Source organism: Nanorana parkeri, unplaced genomic scaffold (genome assembly GCF_000935625.1).
Source record: "Nanorana parkeri isolate BGI_ZX_2015 unplaced genomic scaffold, ASM93562v1 scaffold101, whole genome shotgun sequence".
Taxonomy (NCBI): Eukaryota; Metazoa; Chordata; class Amphibia; order Anura; family Dicroglossidae; genus Nanorana; species Nanorana parkeri.
In genome coordinates, this window is record NW_017306369.1 from 138,276 (window position 1) to 149,095 (window position 10,820).

A 10,820-nucleotide genomic window follows, 5' to 3' on the forward strand; every position below is an offset into this window, starting at 1 on the left:
CTACCCCACTGATAGGGTGATGGTTCGCACCTTAATCTCGTATCTCAGGGGCGAACCCAGGGCCTGGGTGAACACTTATTTGGAGTCAGACGACCCATTACTAAAGTCCTATGACGGGTTCCTCGCAGCCATGTCCCAGCTATATGATGATCCAGGGAAACAACTTACTGCGGAAACAGCTATTAGAAGCATCAAACAGGGCAAACGACCGGTCGAAACCTTTATTGCTGAATTCAAGCGTTGGGGCCGACAAACGGAGTGGAACGACATCAGTCTTCGAAATCAATTTCATTTGGGCCTCTCAGACGCTGTCAAAGATGAACTTGCCAGAGTCGAATTACCTCAAAGTCTAGACGCCCTTATGCAGCTGTCCATCTCCATAGACCGGCGCCTCAGAGAAAGGCGCGCTGAGAGACTCACCGGCATACCCTGGACGCCAAGGAGGTCAACCACATTACCACCTCCCGAGCCCATGGAGGTTGGCATGATACGGGGACCCTTATCACAGGACGAGAAGTCCAGACGTCGCAACCTTCATCTTTGCATGTATTGTGCTTCCGCCGAACACATGGTAGACGAATGCCCGTCAGTACGGAAAAAGAACGCAGGTAAGAGTATAACCACTGCTAAAACTTACTGCCCACATCTCTAATCCATAAATTACCTGTATATATCATTATCCCTACAGTGGGAACAAAGAAGAATACAGATTGAAGCGATGGTTGACTCTGGAGCGTGTGGAAATTTCATCGATGCTTAACTGGTCAATGTTAACAGCATCCCAACTGTAAAAAAGAACCGGACCCATCTCCTTCAGTTTCATCGATGGTACCACACTCTCCACAGGTCCAACAGACCTACAGATGCAGCCTTTGTTAGTCGCCACCAATGACAACCATCGTGAATGCATAACATTCAACATCATCCCTTCCTCGGTATTCCAAATTATACTGGGTCTACCCTGGTTGAGACTACACCATCCCACCCTAATATGGGCTGAGAGCAAAGTACGGTTGAACTCCGACTATTGTCGGAACACCTGCTATCCTGTGACACCTATTATGCATGTCGACCTAGGGGAGATTCCTCGCCGTTACCACGACTTCCAGGACGTATTCCATGCCCAGAATGCCGATGTACTACCCCCCACATAGGTCATACGACTGCCCCATAGATCTCCTCCCGGGCAGTACGATGCCGGTGGGCTGAATATACCCTCTTTCCCAACCGGAACTAAACCACCTAAAAAAATACCTGGACGAAAACCTCAAAAAAGGCTTCATCTGCCCATCCACCTCCCCCTGCTGCAGTAGGGATGTTTTTTGTCCGCAACAAAGACAACAGCCTCCGCCCTATAATCGACTACAGAGCTCTCAACTCCATTACAGTGAAGAACCGTTACCCTTTACCCCTCATCCAAGAACTCATCGAAAGATTGCAGACCGCCAAGATATATACCAAATTGGATTTAAAGGGGGCATACAACTTAATTCGTATGAGGGCTGGTGATGAATGGAAAACGGCCTTTAGGACCAGGTATGGACTGTTCGAGTACTTGGTTATGCCGTTTGGACTGAGCAACGCCCCTGCCACATTCCAATTCTTTATCAATTATATATTTAGGGATCTTTTAGACATTTGTGTGGTCATCTACCTTGATGACATCCTCATCTACTCGGACGATCCGGTTGAACATTGAAAACATGTGCGCTGGGTCCTTTCACGTCTCCGTGCTCACCGTCTTTACGCAAAGTTGGATTTCTGGGGTATGTCATCTCTCCTGAAGGCATAAGAATGGACGACGCAAAAATGAGTGTATTCACAATTGGCATGTACCCCGTTCCCAAAGAGGCCTTCAACGCTTCCTCGGGTTTGCAAACTTCTACAGGAAGTTCATAAAGAACTTCTCTGCCACAGTAAAACCTCTTACTAAACTCACCAGCCCTAAGATACGCTTCACCTGGACATCGGACGCCCAGCATGCCTATGAGGATCTGAAGCGGCGGTTTACCTCTGCTCCCATTCTGAGGTTACTTAATCTCGAGTTGCAATATGTTCTTGAAGTTGACACTTCTGACCTTGCCCTCGGAGCTGTTTAGTCCCAAAAGGACTCACTCTCTTCCCCGTTGCACCCCGTGGGCTTCCATTCCCGAACGTTGAATAACGCCGAGCTAAACTACCCCATAGGGGAAAAAGAACTACTGGCCATATAAAGCTCACTGGAAACTTGGAGACACCTATTGGAAGGTACCCCACTACCCATTATTATCTACTCCGACCACCGCAACTTGCAATACCTCAAGACAACCAAAACGCTTTCGTCCAGACAGGTACGCTGGAGCTTCTTCTTCGACCGTTTCAACTATCTAATCACTTACAGGCCAGGTTCAAGAAACGGGAAGGTGGACTCCCTCTCCAGGATTGGAGAGCTCTCTAGAGTTGTATGTGCTCCTACCTCCATAATACCCCCCAAAAGGGTATTGGCTACCACTGTTAATCTCAAAAACCAACTCAAGACTCAACTACAAACCGCAACCTCTCTCCCCTCAGGGCTCTTGCAGGATGCCGAGGGGTTCCTCCACAAAAGGTTCCAGGTTGTACATTCCCCCCACCATGCACGTGACCATCCAAAAACTCCTACATGATTCCCTGACCGCGGGTCATCCAGGCATTCACAGGACGCTTGACCTTATACGACGGTACTTCTGGTGGCCGAATATGCAGGAGACTATAACCAACTAAGTAACAACTTGTGTTGTCTGTGCATCCTGCAAACATGAGAAGCGTTCTCCGTATGGGTTGTTAACCAACCTCCCCATACCCAACAACCCCTGGGAGGTTGTCGCTTTGGATTTTATAGTAGACCTTCCTCCTTCGAAGGGACACAACACCATCCTTGTCGCTGTAGACCACCTGACCAAAATGGCCCACTTCATACCGCTTCCTAGACTGCTGACCGCCTGGGAGACTGCTGATGCATTCATTGCAACCCTTTTAAACTGCATGGCGTACCCTCCAGGATCATCACCGACCGGGGCTCACAGTTCGTATCCAGATTCTGGAAGGCAATCTGCCAGAAGATGCACATCTATCATAGGCTATCTAGCGCATACCACCCGCAAACTAACGGGCTAACTGAGCGTACCAACCAAAGCCTAGAGCAGTTCATACGCTGCAACTGCACCTACCTCCAGGATGACTGGTTGAACCTCTTGGCCCTAGCGGAGTTTTCATTTAACAATGCTGCCAGCTCCTCCACCCGAAAAAACCCATTCTTTGCTAACTATGGGTTCCACCCGGTCCCGTTCCCCTTGGAAGTCGTACGTTCTAGCAACCCCTCCTCTGACTCATATATGGATTGCCTGCAACGGAATTTGGCCGTTATGAAGAGGAACATAGCTACTGCCCAGGAGCGGCAGAAAAAGTACTATGATCTCCGCCACCGAAGTCCTCCAAAATTCGAAGTGGGTGACTTCGTGTGGTTGTCTATACAGGATTTGAACTTGAGGACCCCCTCTAAAAAGTTTAGCAAACTCTTTATCGGCCCGTATGTGATTGATAAGGTCATGAACGACACCGCTGTGCGGCTCTCGCTCCCATCGGATTTGAGGATCCACCCGACATTCCACGTGTCCCTCCTCAAACCTTTCCAGGACAACCCTTTCCCTGACCGGGTTACCCTGAGTCCTCCTCTGGTCCTGGTAGATGGTGAAGAGGAATATGAGGTCAAGAAGGTCCTCGATTCCCGGAGGTTTTGGAATCGATGGCAGTACCTCATACGGTGGAAGTCCTACGGTCCGCAAGAGGACTCCTGGGAGGATGCCAGGGATGTCCACGCTCCCCGGAAGGTACTGCTTTTCCCCGGAAGGTACCCCGATCTGCCTTCTCCTCCTGGAACCCTTGGAATGGTTCCCCTGCGGGGGGGAGGTACTGTGACGGTCGTTCCGGGTTGCGGACTGCCTTGGGACTCCGGAGTCGCACTGTGCAGGCGCGAGGAGGAATTCCCTCTACTCGGGGCCGAGTCCGTTCTTGGCTTCACACAGGAGCACCTCGGGACTCCGCCCCCTCTCACCTCCAGGCTGGAACTGCGGAATGTGCAAGTGCACCTCAGGACTCCGCCCCACTTCGTTCAAGCAGTCTGCTTAAAGCCGCTGCTCGCTAATTGATCGGCGTCCTACTGTTGGTTGTAGCAGGACGCTGATCAATCAGCTATCCTCCCTTGACTTCCATCCGGACCCTATCCAGATTGAACAGCAACCCCTCCTGGGTCTCACCACTTCCTGAATACTCCACAAACCGCAAGTATATGGGCTAGGTCCCATCTGTGTCTGGAACTTGGTGCTGTTCTGAATTCATTGACATTCTATGTATGCTTCCAAGATACCTGATACTAATTAACCTGCTTGATACTGCTGTTGCTGAACTCCTGTGTAAAACCATACTTGTGCCGCAATTACTGCTCAATGCAAACTCACACTGGTGCTGCACTTATTGTTCATATCACTCCCCTGCTTGATAGTGCTGTTGTTGAACTCCCGAGACAAATCATACTGTGGCGAGTTGCTGCTGATAGCAACATTCCATGTGAGAAAGGGGCTGTGTTGTATTCTTTCTACATTGCATATATGCTTCTAATAGTCTTCATCGTACTGAACTCTGCGTGTGATTGCTGTTGTACTGAACTCATAGACATTGCATATAGTCAGGTACACCTGTGAGTACAAGGCGGTCTGCCTGTAAACGGTCCAGCCTAATTGCTGGACTTGTGTTTGCCAATTCATACCCTCTCTTCATACGGGGTATGTGAAGCAGCTCCCTCTCAGCCTCTATAAATACAGGGCATTGGAGACAGAGCTGCAAGACTGATCCCCATTTCTCCACATAGAACTCTTACTCCGCAGTTGAGATCCTCATCCATCCCCCGGGGAAGCGAGGCATTACTGCACCATCTACAGGTGCATCTTCACTGGTGTGTGTGCTGCTTTTAAAATTAGTCTCTAAGTTTTAAGAAATCTAAATTTAAAAAATGTACCCATTTCAAATGCTTGTGTTCCCCAGTTTGGTTTTATTGCTCCAAATATGGAGCCTAAAAGGCTTTCAGTAACTTCAGTAATATTAATTATTTCCTAAGCAAAGTGAACTAAACTGCATACTGTTCATGTTTTTAAACATTAAAGTCAGCATTGGTTGTTAAGAAATTATGAACGGCTATATTTATATCATAGAGGTACTGCTTTCATGAATATATTGGTGTGAATATATTTGCTCAGTAGCTAAAGCTCACTCTACACAACCAAATGAGTCAAGATAAAACTGAACAAGGACATTAATAGTCCTACTATTACTATTAATAGTACTACCAGTACTAACCAGTACTATTAATAATAGTTAATAATCCTTTGATTATACAGTAGAAAGGCATCATGGCACACTCACAAACCAGCATGTAAAACAACTTGTCTCACCACTAAGGATAATAACAGAGGTTTGGATACACGTCTTCTGCAGAAGCCCATTTCGTGTGCACCTTACTGTATAACCGGTGACAAATTGTTGAGTGCGTTTGTTGTTTGTTTTGCTTGACCTTTGATTATACAGGCGTCCCCAGTATAGAAATTGTTGGCTAAGTTTGTCTTGTCATTTCTAGCAGTTAAGACAATATATTATATATTGCAGCCAAATCCACAAATTATAACACTACAGAGATTTGTGATTAAATTCTTGTGCTGAAGGCAAATAGACTGTTAACTTTGCAAAGGAATTTGTACCCCCTTAGTTCCCCTTAGTTTAGTACATGAGGTGAAGCTCTGCTAACTTCCATCACCCAATAATGTACAAGGAAAAATATGTTTTATTATTTTCCTTTACATGATTGGGTATTCTTTGCAAAGTGAAATTTTACCACATTCACCAAGCTAAGGATAACTGCCCTTGTGCAATTTCCCTTGCAAAGTGAATAGACTATTTGTCTTCAATAAATTAACTCATATAGCTCAGATCAGATTATAAACCTAGATGCTATTTTATACAGTATGCTATAATCCTTATGTGCACATAATTGTATAACTTTAAGGTATGGTCATTCTACTTATTAAAGTTCACTTCTGATTAAATCTATTAACTCCCGGCACAAAAGTAATCATCAACAGCTTTCTCTCCACTCAATTTCAAACGATCGCACAGGGGGCAGCTCCGCAAGGCAGGGAACCTTCAAATCTATGCAGGGAAGAATATGTATAGCAGTAGGTTGGGAGGTGCGAGGTAAGTGGGTGGCACCACACCTCTATAACTGATAAAGACAAGCAAGGATTGGCTGAAAATGAGCCTGGAGTTTTTTCAAGGTGCCTGTGGCACCTTGAAAAAAACCCCAGGCTCATTTGCAGCCAATCCTTGCTTGTCTTTATCTATGCAGGAAAGAAAAAACCAAAGAGCACCCACTCTATGTGAAGGATCATTTATTATAATAGAGCTAGGAAAATGTAATGTACTCACAAATGCCATAAATAATCAAGCTTATCCAACAGTTTCTTTCAATGGAGGCTCAATAGCCCATCGAACACACAGCACTGCTCATTCAGCTCTCTGAGATGCTATCTTCCAGCACCGGGTTCACTGGGTTAACGCGTTTCTGGGGCATGCCCTCTTCCTCAGAACCATAGCTGTTTCAAGCCCGAACAGACTTTTAGATTGAAAGTTGGCCAATCCTGGCCCTTCTTTCTTCTAACTAATCAGAAGCTTTACTTATCAGCCAATCACATTAGCTTCCACTCTGTCTCTGGGAACAGCAGACCTCTGAAGGCTGTATGAATATGGCCCGGATCAGAATATTAGTAGCCGAATTGGATCGCACTATCGTCTGCTAATGAACTTGAAGCGACTAGTGATTTTTGCGCAACACTACTTATAGGACATCACTAATACATACATTAATATCACACAGGATTATTGCATGAACCAAATCTACACAAATTAAATGTCTATGACTCTCTATTCCATTCTATTCTTAATCTGTTCATTTCTATCTCTAATTTGGTTATATACAAAATTAAGAAGATAGATAAAAGAGAGGTCTTATGGGTGTGTACAAAACAATATGGCCAAAATAGGGGTATGATCCTGTTCATTTGAGGATAGTGTTAATTGATGACTTATTGATGACTTAAATGATGGTTTATAGTTTGGCCATGTTTCCAATGGGGTGAGGCTGTCTCCTACTTGATACAATGTGATATATATTTTTTGCAATAGCAATACCACACTCATTCTTTTTTTTCTGTCCTCGCCATGGGACCGTGATGGGTATCTCTAGTTTTTTTTTTAATGTTTCCTTTCTCCCTTTTAGGACCCTTACCGGCCGTTTTTTCTCCATGGGGTTAAATACTCCAGACCCATGGTGTCCGACCGTCGCCTGCATTGCTGGATTCTCTTTGTATCAGCCATTCCTTCCTCTTAGGGCCGAGCACCCGTACTCCTCACTGTCTTATCTCCTTGCTGTGCTGATGGGGGCAGGTCGGCGCTGCTGAGCTCCGCCCACACAATCTCATTGGCTGCAGCTGCTTCTACTGAGGCCGGGTAAGTATGCTCACCTGCGCAGGCGCTGCCGTGGCGTTCGCGCTTGTGCAGTAGCTTCGGGGATTTCCAAGATGGCGCCCGTTAGCTTCTCGTGCGCATTGCGCATGCGCGGGTGTCCTTTTAAATGGATTTTGATAGTCTTGCTCATGGAGAGCTCCTTCCAGCTACCGGAGGACAGAAGACTGCAATCGCCCTGCAGACCACTTCAGCTGACTTGCTCCAGTAAGTACACACCATTTCTCATTCATGTCTACTCCTATCTCTTTTACTCACCCACTGTACTATTCCTTGCTCTTCCTAGAAATGGCTGAGAGAGCTGCCGTACGAGATACTTCGTCTCCACAGAGGAAAGGGTATGGTACAATGTCGCTTAAAGAGACAGTGAGGTGTGTGTGTATTCTCATAACAATGTTGTGATTTCAGCCCTCCTCACGAAGAACACCGATGGACTTCCTCGAAATTATCCTCACCTGGACGTGATAGGTCCAGAGGGAGAAGTACTTCACGGCGCAGCCACAGAGAGACCACCTCTCACCGCACACGCCACCATCATCACCAGGAGGTCAAAGCTTGCTGAATGTGTGGCAGCAAAACCCTACCTGGCAAACTGATCTTCCAGCCTTGCCTCACTGAGACTACCAGTGCGCCCACTCTGCCTACGAACGCACTATCTCCTCTCACCCAATCGGCAAGTGACTATCACCATGGGGGTAAACGCAGTGGTCACCCAGGGGGACCGTCAACGTCTCAGCAGCTTACTGAGCCTACCATTGACAGCTCGCAGTCAGACGCCTCCGATACAGGTGACCCCCCTTGTCCCTCTGGCTTTGACTTTAGTCTTGTGGATACCTTCATTACGGCAGTTAAGGAAGCTATCGACTGGGAGGATCCTGTTGTGGAACCTGCCAAATTAAGGCGGTACTTTCCACATTTGAAGAAATCCACAGCCACTTTTCCTTACATGGATGAGATAAAAGAACAAATTTTGGAGGAATGGAAGTGAGCGGAAAAAGCACAGAGTGTGAACAATCGCATTTCAAAGCTGTACCCATTTAGTGAGGGGGACGCACCTAACCTCAATTCTCCCCCTTTGGTGGACGCAGCAGTAATGCATCTAGCAAGGCATATTACCCTACCCATGGAGGATGCTGACCTGGATCGGAAGGCAGACCTGGACATGAAACGTGCCTACCTGGCTTCGGGAAATGCGTGTCGACCAGCTATCGCTCTAACTTCAGTTTCACGCGCGATTTCCACTAGGACCGGTAATATCGAACACGCTCTCAATTCAGAGGTCAGCCGTGAGAACATAATTGTCGCCCTGCAGGAGCTGAAGCTGGCGGGAGATTTCATCGGCGAAGCAGCCATAGACATCATACGATGTACAGCTAGATCGATGCTTGCCACCATCACTTCTAGGAGGGCTCTCTGGCTGCGCCCATGGGTTGCGGATTCGGCGTCAAAGACCAGCTGGTGTCGTATTCCGTTTGATGGGTCGAACCTGTTCGGGCCGAAGCTCGATGCTGCAATCTCAAAAGTCACCAGTGGAAAATCTGGCCTGCTCCCTCAGGATCAGAATAAGCGGCGCCCAAGATTCAATTCTAATAGAAGACCCTTCGCGGAACCCTTGAGAGATGCAAGAGCCTACCGTCCGAGTAGGGAGTTTAGGAGAGGATGTAGGAGTACTCAATCTTCTCTTCTCAAGTTTCCGAAAGCGAATACAGCGTCGGCGTCTCAGCCGCCAAAGAAATATTTTTGACGGTCAGCAGTCCCACTCGGGTTCGGTGGGATCACGTCTGCAGTCTTTTACCCAAGCCTGGCACGAGATTGTTCAAGATCCCTGGGTGCTGTCCACAGTGTCACAGTGGGGTCACAGATGGACATTCAACAGCGTCGGCGTCTCAGCCGCCAAAGAAATATTTTTGACGGTCAGCAGTCCCACTCGGGTTCGGTGGGATCACGTCTGCAGTCTTTTACCCAAGCCTGGCACGAGATTGTTCAAGATCCCTGGGTGCTGTCCACAGTGTCTTGGGGTCACAGATGGACATTCCAGACTGGGCCCCCAGGCAGCAGATTCATTCCTACCTATCTTCCATCTTCCAGACACAAGGCACGCGTGTTCGCGGAGTACAGCCTCACTTTAATCGGAAAAGGCGCAATCACAGAAGTTCCTCTGCAGGAACGCTACTCAGGCTTCTACTCTCCCATGTTTCTTGTCAAAATGAAAACGGGCGACCTGCAGCCCGTCCTCGACTTAAAAGATCTCAACAGGCGAATTCAAGTGCCCTCCTTCCGTATGGAATCGCTGCACTCGATTCTCCCAGCCATTCAGGTAGGGGATTGGATGACGTCAATCGACCTTTCGGATGCCTATTTCCACATCCCCATCCATGTGAAGTTCCAAAGGTATCTACGCTTTGCAGTCAGGGGTTCGCACTTCCAATTTGTGTGCCTTCCCTTCGGCATTTCTACGGCACCCCGCACTTTCACGAAACTTCTGCTTCCACTCATTGCTCACATCCGACTGCAGGGCATACGTGTGTTTCATTATTTGGACGACATCTTTCTTCTGTCCCAATCATGCTCGACTCTTGTGCTCCATCAGCAGCTGGCTCTTACTCTACTCAGCGGTTGGGTTGGTTGATCAACTACGAGAAGTCCCAGTTGCAACCTTCCCAACAACTAGTGTTCCTGGGAGCTCTTCTCAACACCAAACAGAACTCCATCTCACTCCCAGACGACAAGATTCTCACTATTCGTTACAGAGTGCTCCAGGTCATGTCGTCTCAGTGGCAGAGTGCACGCAGGTGCCTAAGTCTGCTCGGTACTCTCTCTTCTACCCTCCTGATGGTTTGATGGGCCCATTGGCGGCTACGAGTCTTCCAGGTCTACTTTCTCAAACAATGGGACAGAGTGGATCTTCACCAGAGAATCGTCATATCAGCAGCCATGACACAGTCTCTCGAGTGGTGGACTCACCAACGCAATCTCCGGAATCATCATCTCATCTGTCCTCCACAGTCCATGGTGATCACCACAGATGCCAGCCTTCACGGTTGGGGGGGCACACTGCCAGGGCTTAGCTGCCCAGGGCATGTGGTCCTTTCCAGCACGGGGCATGCCCTCGAACATCTTGGAAGTGCGAGCGGCCTTCAAAGGTCTCCTTACCTTCTCCCGGATCATCCAACACCGTTCTGTTCAACTACGAATCGACAACCGGACAGCGGTCGCTTACATTCAGCATCAGG

The 10,820-nt window shown here is 47.8% G+C and overlaps 1 protein-coding gene across 1 annotated transcript; it reads left to right on the forward strand.

Moving 5' to 3' along the window:
- The first annotated feature begins 1,315 nt into the window (after positions 1 to 1,315).
- Positions 1,316 to 1,699, forward strand: LOC108784179 (RNA-directed DNA polymerase homolog). The gene has a single exon (XM_018552906.1). It carries the CDS (start codon positions 1,316 to 1,318, stop codon positions 1,697 to 1,699), a length of 384 nt encoding a protein of 127 aa, XP_018408408.1.
- The last annotated feature ends 9,121 nt before the right edge of the window (positions 1,700 to 10,820 follow it).

Excerpts from the sequence above, each read along its gene's own strand:
- LOC108784179 (XM_018552906.1), top strand. The coding sequence starts at position 1,316 with ATGTTTTTTGTCCGCAACAAAGACAACAGCCTCCGCCCTATAATCGAC.